The sequence below is a fragment of the Elephas maximus genome, chromosome 10 (assembly GCF_024166365.1).
Source record: "Elephas maximus indicus isolate mEleMax1 chromosome 10, mEleMax1 primary haplotype, whole genome shotgun sequence".
In the NCBI taxonomy this organism is placed as follows: domain Eukaryota; kingdom Metazoa; phylum Chordata; class Mammalia; order Proboscidea; family Elephantidae; genus Elephas; species Elephas maximus.
Genome location: NC_064828.1, coordinates 88,732,287 through 88,749,763, shown reverse-complemented (window position 1 = coordinate 88,749,763; position 17,477 = coordinate 88,732,287). Strand labels below are relative to the sequence as shown.

The 17,477-nt window shown below is 42.1% G+C and overlaps 1 protein-coding gene across 4 annotated transcripts in view; it reads right to left on the bottom strand.

The window, feature by feature from the left end:
* IFT43 (intraflagellar transport 43) overlaps positions 1 to 17,477 on the bottom strand; it is a 104,644-nt gene that overhangs the window by 83,110 nt on the left and 4,057 nt on the right. For 2 of the 4 annotated variants that reach the window (XM_049898676.1, XM_049898673.1), the window contains exon 2: positions 16,604 to 16,696. The exons of the other annotated variants lie outside the window; for them this stretch is intronic. In XM_049898676.1, coding sequence (XP_049754633.1) covers positions 16,604 to 16,696 — 93 coding nt within the window. The remainder of the gene's footprint in view (positions 1 to 16,603; positions 16,697 to 17,477) is intronic. 4 annotated transcript variants of the gene reach the window in all.

Genomic DNA, 17,477 nt, shown 5'->3' with positions numbered 1-17,477 from the left:
ACTGAGAAAAAAATGTAACGCTCAGGACAACCTCGGCGTATGCAATCTCTGGCAATCACTCTATAGTGTCACTCTTCCCCAGATAGTCACACATGCCCTACGATAAAATTCCACCTCAGTACAGACTCATCAAACTGCTCACTTTAAATGACTCATGGATAGAGCTGCCAGCAGTTCGTTGAAGAAACTTATCCAAAGAGAACAGATCTCAGTCCTGAAAATCATTCTTGAAATTCTTCTTGGATTTTCCTACCTTGGACAGCATCCTCTTTATCTCAATTACATCCTTTTGGGTGGTCTTAAATCAGCTCTCCCCTCTTCTTGGGTCTACCCCTTTCAAACACTTACAAAGAGATGCCACATTACCCCACACTAGCTGCCATTTAAACCAACATAAAACATTCTTAGCTTCATCATAAATCAAACTCTAGATTTTTGTCATTCTCTCAACTCGTTTCGGTTTGTTAAAATCTATCCAGCACGTATGTAACCAGAAACGTGCACAATGTTGAGGATGTAAATTCCCAGCACTTTAAGAAGCAATCTCTCCTGACACCTGTGACTTAGTGACTGTGTATAAGCAGAGTCTAGACTTGCTACCTCAAGCAAGTCCAGAGGGTAACAACTTGGAGCAAGGTAAGAGAAAAAGATACATGCTATAACCTTGATGCTTTAAGAAACCTGATCTCTCACAAGCCTCCTCAAGGATGATGATGGAAAAGAAATGGATGTAGCAGGAAAGAAGCATTAAACCAGGGGCAGGCAGCTCCCATCGTGTGAGACCTAGAAATATACCAGGCTCCGTTCACCCCTATTCACTGTGGTAAAACCACAGCCGCCCCATGTCTCACACTGCAGTTCTTCTTTATCCTGTCTACAATGTGGAAGCCCAAAAGGAAGACACTATTGGCAAAGAACAAGGTCATGGCTGGCAAATTAGCACACACTTTACTGGGCCGCTAAACACCATTCCAGTGGCCACAGTAATCCTTAAAAAAAAAAGGTTCTAAACCAGTGCTTCTTCAACTTCTAGATTTCACAGACTGTTAATGTTTCAATAAACAAATTTTGTTTGGGGGATGGAGGTCAGCAGTACAGGGTTACCCACTTTTAAGAACTTAATTGTTAAGCACCTAAATGATGGTCCTCTCACTGTCATTTCATTAAAGAAGATGCCTTTTAAATCTTCCCAAATTACAAGGGATACAAACCAAGATAAAGAATGGTCCTTTAAATCACAGAAATTCAGTTTATGAAAAACTTATATTGCTCTTAGTTTTCTCATTTAAGTAAAAACTTCCTCATAGACTAGTGTTGAAACATGCTAAGTGCTCTCTCCTTTTTCAGATGATCAGTCCAAGCCCAGGGTTAACTTCTCAGGTTCTCTTCCCAGCCCTTCTCAAACAAGAAAGGCTGAAGGCCAGCTGCTCCACTACTCCTAGACGACTGTAGTCTGACAGGAAAGGTATAACCTGGGTACAGTCACTTAATCCATAAACTTTGCTATCCAGCTTGAGGCTATATAGGAAGACCTTCTGCCCTTGAAATGGCAAACCGCCAACCTCTCCAACTTTAGAGGTTCAGATTATCTTCTCAGAGTGCTCAGCACAGCATCTGATGGATGGACACCGACTTCCTGGTTAATTGTATCCCAGGTCTCTGGGCCCCGTTTGTACCCATCTCTGATTATTACCTCTCAGTGCACCACTGATGCGCCGCTGACGTCTTTATACCGTCTGTCTCGATAGTCAATGTACCTGAATGTCCCTATCAGTTAACCAAAGAGAAAAACAACACAATCCATCTCTGCCACAACCACTCTCATTCTTTTCTCACCAATAGTACCACTTGGAAAAGCCACACGGCATTTTTTAAACAATCTAAAAGCAACTGGTAGGTTCTAGATACAGTAATGCAGAGAAGCTTGTACTGAACTTAAACCTTGTATTATAAAGCCTGGACAAAATATATAAAACAACTATTTGGAGGGCAAACAAGAGCAGGCAGAAACTGGAAGGGCTCTGACCCCTGAAAGATAACATGTGGGTGAATATAAAAGATTATCTTTTTTAATTCTCCTAATTTCTCTAAAAGACAACTACTTAAAGCAAAGATGACAATTTGCATTATGGGGTTTATAACACATGCATGTTTAAAATATGTGACACCAACCTGAGGGGGTAGTGAGTTTATGTGAATGGGGGAGGAATAACTCAGAAAAGGAGGCTGAGAATGGTTGCACAGCTCAAAGAATATAATCAATGTCACTGAACTGCACATGTAGAAACTGAAATTGGTGTATGTTTTGCTGTGTATATCAACAAAATAAAAAATAAATATGTATCTATATACACACATATATATATAACATCAATAGCACAAAGGATGGAAGGATGATAGGGGATAAATGGACTTACACTGTTGCAATGTTCTCACATTCTATGTGACTTGATATAATAGTAACCAGGGCTTCGAACCAGTTCATTCATGGCTGAGGAAGCGAAGCCAGAACAGACCTGCATTTTTATAATTTGGGTACTCTGGAACGGTAACCAGAACAGGAAAAATTACGAGTTGAAGCCCTGGAATGGGAGACTCGGGAGAGGCATAGTGAACTCTTTCAGGAACCTGATGCATGACATTGGATTACTGGCAGGCCTGTAGAGACTGACACACATTCAAAGCAGCACGGTCAGCCACCATCTTTGAGCAGGGCTCCACTGTTTCCGTCTCTGCTTAAAAGCCAATGGGCCAGAGATCTGGCTGCTATGCAACCCACATGCTGCCCTTGTTTTCTAAGGGAGATTACATTTCTCGCAGGGCTTTGACCCGTCACTTCTCCCACTCCAATTACCGTTTCTGTTCACTCAATTTTTAATACGACCATGACTGAACCAGGAAGAACTGGTTGGAAGCCTTGATATTAACGCTACACAGATGTCAGTGATAGGTTAAGGATTCGTATTCCAATCCCTAGGCCATCTACTAAAAAAATAAAAAGGTATACCTAAAAAGCCAATGAAAACCCAAACCCACTGCCATCAAGTCAATTCCAACTCACAGTGATCTTATAAGGACAGAGCAGAACTGCCTCACAGGGTTTCCAAGGCTAAAAATCTTTACAGAAGTAGACTGCCACATCTTTCTCCCACAGAGTGGCTGGTGGGTTCAAAACACCAACCTCTTACTCAACAGCTGAGTACTTTAACCACTGTGCCACCAGGGCTCCTTAAAAAGCCAATAAAAAAAAACCAAACCCAGTGCCGCTGAGTCGATTCCGACTCACAGTGACCCTATAGTGGCATAGTGGGTAAGTGCTACTGCTGCTAACCAAAGGATCGGCAGTTCCAATCTGCCAGGCGCTCCTTGGAAACTCTATAGGGCAGTTCTACTCTGTCCTAGAGGGTTGCTGTGAGTAAAAAGCCAATAGAGGGATTAAAATGAAATCTAAAGCAACTGCCTAAACACAGCGGCATAACTCTCTATTATACTAGGTAAAGGCATGTGACCAGAAATGTTTTGGTCTATCACTGATGACATTCAACATCAGTCAGTACTCTTTTCCTGTAAAGTATCATTATCAAAGGAATATTTTACTATCATTCTGCTCCTCAGTAATTATTGACATGACACATAATGAGAAGAAATCTAGCCTAACTAATGATTTCAATGAGGCTTTCTGATCACAATCTTATAGTTCCTAGACAGATAAGATTTCTCTATTCACAGCACACTCTATCTCCACAACTCTCCTAAATCCTGGCTTTCCCCTCACAGACTTTATTTCTCTTGTAATTATTTCAAGTAGAGCCTGTTCATTCTTTCAAACCCCACAAACCAGGGTCCCAAGATAATATTCTTATTTCCTAAAGCTCTTTTAGACCATTACTCTTCCAGTTATGGAACACTTCTTTTGAAACTCATACTGTGCAGCTACACCACCTTTCTTTCCTACTTCACCCCTTTCACAAAAAACTGCCTGAGAAAACATTCACCATAAATTTGACACCTGGCTCCCTCTCCACAAATCTCATCATTCTAAGCAAAGTCAATGTTCACATGAATAACTCACCTAATGCTTAGCCTCATAGCCCCTTAAATCCCAATGACCTTGCTACTTTTTCAAACTCATTATAACCTGGAACTGCTCTATGTCTGAAATACCTCTGAATCTCCTCTCCTCCCCTTCTTATCTAACAACTTCCTCCTGTCTTCACTTCCTTCCCTATCAACCTAAATCACTCCCCATTTTCATCACATCATGCACCCAAACATCTCATCCCCTTGCCTTTTTACTACATTTATTCCAGACCCCCAAAACCTGGATCAAGCCAATCATTTGCTTTCACCACATCAATGCCCAGTCTGCTGAGGAATGTTGCCGGTAATTGTGCAACCACGCAAACTAAGGCTTAACAAGTTTATGTTCTGACTTCCTTCAGCAGTCTTCCCTTATGTGGCCTCCCTACCTCCAGTCTCAACCTCCTCTAATCTATACTATATACCTACCTGGGTCCCTGGGAATTACAGAGTGTTCCAGATGGAAGGGGAAGCGAGGTTTCAACAAGCATATATGTATTTCTATGTAAGCATTTCTGATAAACTACCCAACCAGAAGGCATCTGATTATCCCAGGCTCCAGTAATTCAGCTGTGGAATCTTTTCTCATTTTAAGTATTCACTTTCATATCTGATTCTGAATTCATAATTTTATAATTACTTTTCTTAAAGAAGATCCCCAAATTATATTTAAAAAAAAAAAAAAACTGGATCCATCACTGTTCAATTGTTGCCTTCTAAAATGCAAATCTGACCATCTCTCTTTTCTGCTCAAAACCCTAACACATTTACAACACCTAGAGATCATGATGGTGCAGTTCTACTCTGTCCTATAGGGTCAATATGAGTCGGAATCGACTCGACGGCAGTGGTGAGTGGGTAGAGATCATGAAGGGCCTATGTGTTACACAAAGGAATCAGAAATCCATCCTATACGTTCCAGAATATATACTAAGGACCCCCCACATCTGTTATCACTAGTTTTCAACTTCCTCCCTTAAGATCCAGACCAAACTTTCAACTGTTTGACAGACCATTTTCAAAATCCTGAGGTAACTCAAATTCAACACGCCCAAAATTGAAATAATTATCTTGTTTCCCCACTCTGCTTCCCACTGCCCAGACTCAAAATCTCAGTCTCAAAAACGTCATTATCTAATCCATCTTTTAAGCTACAAATGGGCTCAACCTCAGATTCTTCTCTCTAACCTCCACATCCAATTTGTTCCTACTTCCTATCTACATTCCCTCAAAAATGTCTCTTGGGACTGACCTCTCCTTTTCAACCCCTCTGTTACATTTTAGTTTGTTCCCCAAAGTAAGGTACATATACCACCGGTGTAAAGAAGATGACTAGAGGTGGAACATGGATGTGCTTTTTATAAAAAAGTCATTCATGTATTTTAGTGTGTATTAGAAAAAATGTAACTATCACAAACTGTCTGACTTGGAAAAAGTACCGCCATAGTGTTCCTTGGAAGTGAAGATGGTGAGACTTCATCTCATGTACTTTGGACATGTTACCAGGAGGGACCAGTCCCTGGAGAAGGACATTATGTAGAGGGTTAGTTAAAAAGAGGAAGACCCTCAACGAGATGGACTGACACAGTGGCTGCAACAATGCCATTGTGAGGATGGCACAAGCCCAGGCAGGGTTTTGTTCTGTTGTACATAGGGTCACTTTGAGTTGGAACTGACTCAACGGCACCTAAAAACATCACAAACTGTACTTTCATGGATGAAGTTTCATTTTAGAATGGATGTATTTACACACAAAAGATGAGCTGATTTAAACAAAAAATTTAATAGTAAGTGGTAGATGGATAGCAAACACTGTAAATGAATAAATCTGGGAATGTGTGAAGTTTGGGAACGGAGCCTCAGCTCATGCCTAATCATCTCACAGGATTCTGCCAACTGCCTCCTACTGGTCTTCCTGCCAACAATCTCTCCCCATTCTAGACTATCTTCCATGGAGCCGACAGATTTATCTTCCTAGAAAACAAAGTCAGTAACGTTATTCTCTGCTTTTAAATCTTTGTGGGCTTCCTACAATGTACGAAATAAATCCAAATTCCTCCACTTGAACACAAGGCCTATGCTCCACAATACACTACACTGCTCACCATTCTGAAAACACCAGGCACCTTTGCCATGCCATGCCTTAACCCGTTGCCCTCAAGTTGATTCCCACTCATAGCGACCCTATAGGACAAGGTAGAACTGCCCCATAGGGTTTCCAAGGCTGTAATCCTTACGGAAGCAGGCCGTTACACCTTTTTTCCCATGGAGCAATTGGTGGGTTCTTTCAACCTTTTGGTTAGCGGCCGAGCACTTAAGCACTGCACCACCAGGGCTCCTTAGGATAGGCTTTTTCCACTGCCAGAAATGTCTTTTTCTAAGATGGACCCTCCCCTCTCATTAGAAAATCCCTACTCATTCATTTCAACCCACCTCAAAAGTCACTTCCTTTAGGGAGCCTTTCCTAATGCCCATGTAGAGTTAGTTGCTCCCTGTGTTCCCATTCTGATCCTACTTAACTAGTATAATATTTTTGTCTAAGTATGTAGTTCCCCAACTAGAATATGAAGTTATCTTACTCATTTTTGTAGGGGAAAGCATATATTAAACATGGGATAAATAAGTGAATAAATAAAATTCTATTCATAAATATGTCAATAAAAATACATATAAATAGATGGACAAAAGGAGTATGGAAGAACAAGCTCTCTGTTATCACCAGTTAAGAGAAAAAACAGGAAGAACTGCAGGAAAAAAGAGAACTAAGGAGGAAAAAGAAAAAACAGGCCCAATAAGAGAAAGAGACAGAGACACTAGGAAGCCTTTTGTATCTGACGGTAAGTGCACACATGCCATAATCTGTTCACCAAATTCAAATATTTACTGAGAATCTACTGTGTGTGGCATGATGTCACATATACATGGCTCTCTGACTGCACCACTGAAACTAGAGGTCCCTCTTACTGCTAAATCCAACAGACCCAGCTTGGGCCTCACTTGGTCCCTCTTGGTGGCATCAAGCATTGTTGGCCATTCTTCCTTCTTGACTCTATTATCTTGGCTTCTTGACACCACAGATGTCTGGATTTCCTCTCACCCTCTGGCCACTCCTCCTCAATCTCCTTTTGAGAGCTCTTCTTTAGCTGTCCCTCAGGTTCTGTCCTAGGCACTCTTCTCTTCTTGCTCTAGAAACTCTCACATAGCTGGGTGCCCATTTCCCACCTCAAAGCTAACGATTTCCAAATCTCTCTCCAGCCCAGAGCCTGATCCAGAGCACCAGTCCCACATGCCCAACTCTCCCAGACATCTCCCTGTGTTGATGTCACAGGCACCTCAAACTGACACGTCCCCCACACCTGTTCCTCATTCATTTAACGAGTACTGACTGAGGATCCACAAAGTGCCTGGTTCTGGGAACAAAGAACAGGTACTTTTGTAGCTTGCAATTAGTGGGGGAGATGGAGCTAAATAACTGCACAAATATATAGTTACAACCTATAACTGGGACAACAGAGGAAAAGTAAAAAATGCTAGAAGAGTATAATAAACGGACCTTAGATTAGAGGGTGTTATTTTTTTTTTAAAGAAGTGGTATTTAAGCTGAACCTGAAGGACACACAGGAGTCAGTCCAGTAAAGAGTAGGGGTGAGTATTCTAGGCAAAAGGAACTGCAAGAACAAAGTTAAGAGCTCAGTGTGACTGGACAAGGTGGCAGGTGTGAAATGGGGCTTGACACGTAGGCAAGACCCAAATCACACAGGGTCAAGTTAAGGATTTGGGATTTTGTATCCTAAGTGCAATAGCACCCATTAAAGGGTTCTGGGCATGAGTATGAAATGGCTCATGTACGCTTCTACAAGACCACTCTAGGTGAACTGTAGGAGGACAGGAATGTAAGCAGAGAGACAAGTGTTGAGGCGACTGCAACAATCCAGGTGAGATGATGGTGGCTTAAACCATTTCTCGAATTCCCTATTTTTTTTTTCCTAACAGAATGTTAGATTCTCAGAAGTCCTTGCTCTGGGAAGTTCACCTGAATAGAAGTCAATTCTCATTACAGCACAAGTATCATTACCATGAAAATTTTCACATACCAAAACAGGTTTCTGAACACAAGCCAGTAGTCTACTTACTCCAAACAGGAGTCAAACCAAATTCCCGTATTCCAATGGAATCTGAGAAGTCGTTTAGAATGGGTCATAAGCGGATATGGCTTGTGGTTGTTAAATCATATCTGTTCTTCCAGTGCATAACAGGGATGCTGAGAAGTCCAAGCTCGGAGTTCTCATCTTTCTTGAAGCAATGCAGTAATAGGCATTGATTCATTTATACTTGTTTCCATTAAGCAGGTGGCATATACTTGTAATTAGTAGTATCTGAGTGACTTAGTCTCTTATTTTGTGAAAAGAAAACATTTTCTAAATCTTATCAGATCATGATTAAATTCAATGTCACTTCATAAAAGACAGAAAGGGGTAGGTTTCTCTCTTAGGGTTACTGTAGCAATCTATACTAAAGGAAGCTAAGAATTTGTAGGACATAAGTGAATTATGAACACTACAAATTACTGATCAACTCAGCCCCTTATAAAGGATGAATCAGGAGAGTTAGTTCCAAATCATCAACAGCGTGCCTGAGCACACCTCTGAAGCTTTCTTGACCAGTAAACACAAACGCATCAAGAGAAGTTTAATGGTTGGATTCAAGGTCCAGCAATCAAAGACTGGAAAAATATTAAAAAATCACTGCCCAGTTCTCATAACATTACCAATTATTTCAGCATCATATAACAAATGTCGGTCACATATGGCTCCTTTATCAAAAAAGGCAAGGGAGTTTGTTTTTGAGTATTTGTAAACCTTTTTGTTACTTGCAAAATCACTGATGACCACCACTGCATCCCATGTATGGCCAACTGCTCCAGTAAGAAATCCACCACGCCACACTCTCGCCCTCACCTCTGGGGCTTGGCACATGCTTACTCCTCTACTTGGAATGTTCTCCCCCCACCCATCTTCCCTGGTCTAATTTCTACTCATCTTTCAGGTCTCAAGCAAACCATGATTCCTTCCTGGACTACCTTTCCAGGCACCCCCAAAAGTAAAACAGGCTCCATGTGCTACCCCTACATCACTCTGTGTTCGCCCCCAACCATGGCACTTCTCTGAAAAATCAAAGTTCTAGAGTCCAGAGAGCATGCCTGGTTCATCACTGTATTTCCAGATCCAGGCACAATGCTTGGCATAGAATGCTCTACTGAGTTTTGTAAGTGAATGAACTGATGGGTGGTAACCCTGTGCTCCATGGTCCCAGAGGTCACCAAAGTCATTCCTGTTCTCATTTTCTACCCACATGCCCCCAGAATGACAAAATGACATAGGTCAGCAGCTTAGAATTCTTTGGAAAGGCTGCCAAATGCTACATACAGGGCTGGGTTTTAGAAAGAAGACAGAAAGGTGCTGGCATACAACTGGTCAATGACATAGGCAGAAATGCTACTAGAGGGGACAAATAAAATAGGTCTCAAGTGGCAAAAAAAATTCCACCAAAAGCACTCCTCACACAAATTTTTTTTTTTTTGCCTTAAAGGCCAGTTAAATCTGGTTCTATGAAATATTAGTATCTCCTTATCTTTAACAGAATTCCATTTACTGTAAACTGACACTTTCTGATTCTCACGTGACACAGATAATGACAGTAATAGTATGTGCCAGGCACTGTTCTACTAAAAAAAAATTTTTTTTTTTTTTTTTAGGTACTGTTTATATATTACCTTATTTAAATCCTCCAAAGACCCTATCACACAGGTACTACCAGCTCCATGTAACAGATGAGGAAACAGGCTTAGTGTGGTGAAGTAACTTGTCCAGGGATACACATGTAGTCATTGGCGCAGCTGTGATTACAGGTAAAATGATAATCCTTTCTACTTCTCAGATTGTGTAGATGAATAACAATAGCTAACTTTACAGGGTACTTATCATGTGTCAGGCACTGGGTTGAGTGCTTCACGTGTATTTCTCATTTATTTTTTTATAGGTGAGGAAGAGACTCTTCAAGTGCTCTATAACACCAGCTTTCACTCCAGGACTTGTAAGAAGCCAGCAAGAATGATTCTCTGCTTAACCGATAGGCTATTAATGTGCATTGCACGGGGACACTGAAAGAGCCTGAGCTAGCACTAGGGGAGAATCTCTAGATGCTCATTTCCAGTCACAGGCTCTAGCTTGAGACATTTCCTCCCACACAGCAGCCAGCCCCAGGGATGGGTCAGTGATGCACATCTGCCCACCCCAAGGGAGAGTTCCAAACTGAAGCACGCAAAGCATGACATAAATATGAAGTGTGGAAAACACATTCCTTATGAACAGTTCCACATCAAATTCCCTGCATCTCTCTTCGACAACGTTATGAGGCATCATTCAATCCAGCCAATTAGAGAGGGACTACGAAAAAGGCTGAAAAATGTGACCAATCAGGAAAGTTATTTTTGTGAGAAAGAAGAAAAATGTCACCAAAAAGGGTCAGCAGATAACCCTATTGGGCTGAAAATAACTGCTTGATTGGCAGGCCAGTCAGGGAACAGGCGGAGGGCAAGAGACGTAATGCAAAGCGCCAAGGGAGCTCCAGCTGAGGGGAGCTGTTGGGGGATGAGGAAATTGGCCTAATTTGGGAACAAGAGCCCAGCAACATTTCTCAGATTCCTGCTAGAGAATCTGGCTAACTTTCAGTTCTGTGTCCTTGGAGGAACAGAGATGATGGGGCAAGAGAAAAGTAGCAGCTGTGACTCAAGCAATTCAACGGACAACTGGATGAACGAGGGTGTTCAAGCGAGAACTTACTCCCATTTCAAAAGAATTCTAATAGAATAACCCAAAAGTCTCTCTGCTCGCTCCAAAAGCCTCTTCTCTCCTGAGAAGTCTGTGCATCTACCTGTTTGGCAGGTAGGAGAGGTCAGACCCGGCTAGAGTGAGAGACTTGAGTAGAGTCAGAGGTTAGCTGAATGACTCTGGACAAGTTATCCAACCTCTGAAGATCTCAGTGTCCTCAGGGCTAAAAATGAGATACTAACAGTACCTACTTCAAGAGCTATCACAAGTTTAAACAGAATACTGCATGTAATTAACAGACCACAATTATTACAATATAAGCTATAATTAAATTGCTGTTTTTTTTAATTGGCAAAATAAAAGCTAAGTTAAAAAGCAGTCCAGACCCAAATGAGAAACGCTCATCCAGAAGAGAGGCCATCCCTGGAGAGGCTCTGCCAAAGACTGCTTTTCCTGCACTCAGTACACTGTAACTTTATTGTAGAAAGTGTCCGGGGTTTTGGTGAAGGAGCTGCTGCGTGAGACCAGAACCATTTCAATGAACTGCTGTTGAAGGCTCTGCCAGAGATTCAGTTTAACCCTCAGAGCTGCTCGCCCAGAGCAAGCTACACATTGCAGACATGTAAACACTCGTCTTCCAGCAACATCCTCAATAACTGTAATACCAACCTTAATTGTTAAAAGTGTCATCATAAACTTTCTTAGTGCTCACCACCTCTTGAGCGGTTCCTGCGTGCAGGGCACAGCGCTAAGCACTTTACACGTATTACCTTATCTGAGCTTCGTGGTATCCTTATGAAGAAAGTACCACTCTAACCAAAGCTGAGCCAGTAAACTACATGAAGAGTTCATCTTTACGGTTAACCAGGAAAATTAGGTAGTTAAAGTTCCTGAAAATTTATCATAGAATAACCAAGCAAACAGAGAGACATTTCCTATTCTCTCAGAGAGGAAGAGTTTAACTAGCTGTCCTGAACCAGAGACATTCTCTACGTAGAATGCCCTAAGGGGTTACGAAGGTGACCAGAAGGAAAGATCAAGAAGAGTCACACAAGCAACTCAACTAAGTATCCTGGAGCTTCAGGGCATAATTTTTTTTTACTAAACTACACAATTTTAAATTAGAAAACTGGAAAACAATGTGAATTTTTTTTAGCTACTAAAAATGCTTCTTTCCTTTCATACCCCAAGCCTAAGAAAAATACCTTTGTATAAATTCTATTAAATTTTTTTTAACATGTCAGTTGTGAATCTCCTACTCAGTAGCCATTCTCCTCTTCTTCCTTAGTAGGAAGCCCCAATTCTTTGGGTGCAGCATTGTGCCCAGTTAAAAACTCCCTTGAAACTTAAGGTGGCTGTAAAACCCAGTTCTGATCAATGAAATGTCACTAGAAGCCTGCTTGCCGAAGTCTCTGGTTACCATTCTCTTCATAATAAGGGGGCACACTTAGTTGGCATAAACCTTGAACTCTTCAGCTACCCCCCATCTTCCCACCTGGAATGCAGATCTGGAGAGGACCAGCCATCTTACAACCACAAGAACCAAAGTCCAAGCTCTGATGACAAAGCACGAAGCGGGAAGCAGCTACGGCAATGCAGGCCATCCTCCAGTGACTGCGCCTGCCCTGCTCTGCCCACCACTGGACTTCTTGCTATGTGAGAAAAATCTGTTTGATTAAATTACCAGAGCTGAGTTTCTGCTGCCTGTAGCCAAATTCACCCTGATATAGAAAGGTACCGAAAAATCAATCCATCCTAAAACGGCACTGAGTAGAAACAGGAACCAGGTAGATCACACAGTTGAGTAAATCTGATCGGGTGTATTACAGAAAGAAGTGGTGAACTGGAGAGGGTAGGCCTCAGATAAGCAAGCGCCATCACCAGTTCTGGCCAACTGCTGCCATGTGGGAATGCCAGTACAGCATTTCCCACTGTGCCTTAGTATTGAGTTATAGTACAGACATATAAAAAGCCCTGGTGACATAGTGGTTAAGCACTCAGCTGCTAACCAAGAGGTTGGTGGTTCAAAGCCACCAGCCATTCCATGGGAGAAAGATGTGCCAGTCTGCTTCTGTAAAGATTATGGCCTTGGAAACCCTATGGGGCAGTTCTATTCTGTCCTATAGGGCGGCTATAAGTCGGTTGAGTTCACGGCAGTGAGTTTGGTTTTTAGGTTTTATACAGGTATATAAAAATAAAAAACACCCAAGTGCTAGAGAAATAATAATGGCTGGCAACCTACTGAGTATGTGTGAGTCAGATATCGTGTTAAGAGCTTTACCTATATTATTTCATTTTTTCTTTCTAGTCACTCTATAAATGAGGTTGTATTACAATCTCTGTTTTACAAATGAAAACACTGAGGCTTAGAGAAGTTAAGCAACTTGCTCAGAGTCACAGGGGTAATGTGCAGCAGAGCCAGGATTTCAACCTAGGCCTGAATGACTCCAAGGCCACAAGGAATATTCTTTATTCATAAAGAATACCTACTGAAACCAGGAAGCTACACACTCCTCTCCCGATCAGTAGTCAACCTACAGATAAATGAGCCTTTCAGGACTTCCACATCAGTTCTAAGAGAAACTCTTTCTTTGCTACCCTTTCATAAAAACAGTAAAAAAACAGTAAAGCACTGGCCAAATATTTATCTATTCACTAATTTATTGAATAAATGTTATAGTGTTTTACAATTTATTAATGTCCTTTAAATGCATATTTTCTTTAATCCCACATCAACCTGGTGTTATTGTTATTACCATTTTCCCAATAGAGATGGCAGATTAGAGACATCAGTGGACTTGCTCAAGATCCAGGCAATTAGGAGAGCCCAGCCTCAAGGCCCAGTCCTCCAATGCCAAGTCCTGTGTGTTCTCTCTCTTCCAGCAGACACTTCTCTGCTTCTTTCACCAGAGCTCCCAACTCTACCACCTGGCTTTAAAATAATCATTTGTGTGAACCAATTTCCACTCAACTCTAAAGTAAATGGTATGCCTAATAGCCCCAGGTACATATTTACCTCTTCATGGTTATCTTCATCCTAGAATATATAGTCAGGAAGAGGACAAAAATAAACATACCAAGTAATACACTCAGGACTGGAATATAAACGGGCACACACACAGTTTTGGGATCTAATTTTAGAAAAAAGCAGCCAAAAAGTCCCACACAGCACAGTGAGCATCCGGCCCCGTGGGAGGCTCCCCACACCGCTTTCAACTCCACTTGACCCAGGAAGAGACGGGACCCTGGAATCCCGCCTGGCGTTTTGCTTTCAGAGGCACCCGTTGGATGACGACCAGAATGACTTTTCATTACGTTCTCCCGTAAAAATGCTAAGACCCAGAATAAAAAAAGATAAGTGTCTTTGGGGGAAATGAGTAGACATTCCTAAAAAGATGAAACTCTGCAGGGTTCACTACACCGTGACTCTGAAGTTACATGCCTATAGCACCAGCTCCTGCCAGGGAACCACATAGGAGAGGACAGGCAGGGGAGCAGTGCCTATGACCTCAGCCCGGGAAGTGAGTTGGTACGGGGCTCACACTAGGGTTTCAAGGCCTGATCAGCTCATTCTAGAATATCTTGGCCCATCAGAGGCCCACTCACCTAACCACTGGTTATGATCCTCTTCACAATTAAGTAGACTCTTAAGTCTGCCAATGCTCACTAGAATGGAAGTTTCATTATGGCAGGGGATCTTGTTTCCTTTTTTCACTGAAATATGCCATGCACCTAAAATGGTGACTGACACACAATAAACTTCAATAAATATTTGTTGAGGTAATGATTTGTACTGGGATGGATCCTCCTAGATCTGTCATGGGATAGGCTAAAGTGGCCAAAGGCCAAGAGTAGGCTTCCGTTAACCCAGTCATTTGCTTTTCCATTTTCTCATTAAAGATATACATAACTGCAGTTCAAGCTCCTTGAGATCCAGAGTTGGGTCTGGTATATCTTCTTTCACCATCTTCCTACATTATGCCACCATCCCCCAAAACTGTGCCCTCAATGCCTTACTATCTGCCCACCCCCCACCCTGTAGCTCTTACTCAGCTTCTAACAGGCCTCATCACACACTATGTACTTCACCTACCTCACTATGTAGTGTCAACTGCAGTCTGTTCTGTGCCAGGCACTGCGATAGGCAATAGAGTACAATGATTAGACACAACCCCTGCCTTCCAACTCACCTTGTTATCAGAGAGTCAGATATGTAAATAATGAGAATACAATAAGTACTAAAATGGAGGTTCTGTGGCCAAAGTCACAACCTGATAACTCTCAGGTCAAATCTAACCCACACAGGGTTTTAATTTTTATAATGAGTTGCTTACCTCTAAAAAAGGAGCCCTGATCACACAGTGGTTAACCGTTGGCTTCTAACCCAAAGGTTGGTAGTTTGAACCCACCAGCCGCTGCACAGGAAAGAGATGTGGCAATCTGCTTCCATAGAGATTTACAGCCTTGGAAACCCCACAGAGCAGTTCTACACTGTTCTGTAGGGTCACTATGAGTCAGAATTGACTTAACAGCAATGAGTTTTGGTTTTTTAACCTCTAAAATTCTGTTGCTTTCAAGTAAAATTTTAGACTGTCAGTATCTCTTGAAAAATCAGGAGTTCTAACAAAACTGGGCCTGTGTTCTCCACAGCATCAACCAGCTGCAACTACGTAACATTTGGCCCCTTTAGAAGGGGCATGTGCCCTAGTTTCTTGTTCCCCCCATCTCTACCCCACTACCTACTGTCTCTAGGCAATGAGGCCAAAGGTAAGCTGTCAGTTTCTCTGAGCTGGTATAGTTGTTATCTTTAGAGAAATTATTCTCCATACCCCATTGTAAATGAGAATATAAAAGATAAATTGAGGGGAATGTGGACAGCTTAAGAAAATGGAGCACTGATTTCCTCTGAAAGTAGAAATTCCTACATATTTGATATATAAGTAAAGTGTGTCTGTGTCTTGCACCTAGCACATTTTGCCTATGCACCCTTCATTTATTTTACCTGCCTAGCCCTTTAAATTTTTTAGTGTGGGTCCCTTCACCTGCTGTAAACCTACTATGGGCCAACAAACTAGACATGCCAGGCTTCCTGCTGTTGGGAACCGTCTAGACGGGCAGACAGACATATAAACAGACAGTTAACATATAATGTAAAATGTTCTATGCTAAGTATTATGGAAACTGAGAGGAAGAAGCCTTAAGTCTGCCTGGAGAAGTTAGGGAACAGCTGACAGAGAAGATGGCCCTGAGGCTGCATCTTGAAAAGGGCAAATTTATTTTCAAAAAGACTAAAGAAAGGGGCTGAGTAAACTGCCACAACTTTAACCGTCTTCTTATGGGCAGAAATGGAACAGTGCCCTGGCATTGATGGTACTGCTCAAGAGGATTACCCACCCTCCATAAAGATGATGGACAAATTCCCGTAATTCCAGGTCACCAGGAAGAGTTTCCAAGAAAGTAAGGCTAGTACTGACTCCCTTCCTGCATGAAAAATGTACACATGCAGGTCACCACTAAGAGCCAATGTCCAGTTGTGTAATCCAACCTTAGTGTTACCAGCACGCCTCTTTCGTTTTCTGCTAATAGGACAAATGCCAAAGGAGGGAATTTCCAAATCAAGACGGGAGGGTGGCATTAAAAAGAAATACAGAATACCAAACTCTTGCTCATTAAGATGTTTTTTTAGCACCCACCTCTCCAGTCAAAGTCAAAGAGGAGTTCTTGCCACTGAATTGATTCTCAGTCTGCGCTGACTCCGGCTGAGCTCTGCGACCCATCTTGGGACCCTGTACAGAAAGACCCAAACATGGCTTGAGACACTAAGAGGGTGAGAACTCTGGGAAGGTAAGCAAGGACTGGATTTATGAAAACATGGTGGAGGAAGGGATTTGAAGAACTTTGATATGTAGTCTTAGAAAATGCTCCAAATCCTCAAACAAAGCCCCTGAAGTCAGTTCCACGTGGTAGGAGAACAAGAGACTCATGGGTTAACGGTCACACGATTCTCCTTTAACTACCATGCCGCTGTCAGCTGCCATCGAGTCAGCCCCGACTCACGGCAGCCTTATGTATTAACAGAATAACGTGTTGCCCAGTCCTGCGCCATCTTCATGATCTTTGATACACATGAACCCACTGTTGTGGCTATGGTGTTAATCCATCTCATTGACAGCTTCCCTCATTCTTGCTGATCCTCTATTAAACACGATGTTGTTTTCTAAGGATTGGGCTTTCCTGATGACATGTCCCAAGTAAGCAAGATGAAATTCCACCATCCTTGCTTCTAGGGAGCATTCCAGACACCACCTGTTTACTGTGCTGTGGTGGCTTACGTGTTGCTATGATGCTGGAAGCCACCAGTATTTCAAATACCATCAGGGTCACCCATGACGGACAAGTTTCTGCGAAGCTTACAGTCTAGGAAGAAAGGCCTGGTGATCTACTTCTGAAAATTAGCCAATGAAAACCTTAAGTACCACATGGACTAAAAAAAAGCAAAATCCCTTTTCTACCCGCAGAAATACGGCTTCCTCAGGATGGGCAGAGACGTCATCCCACACTCAGGGA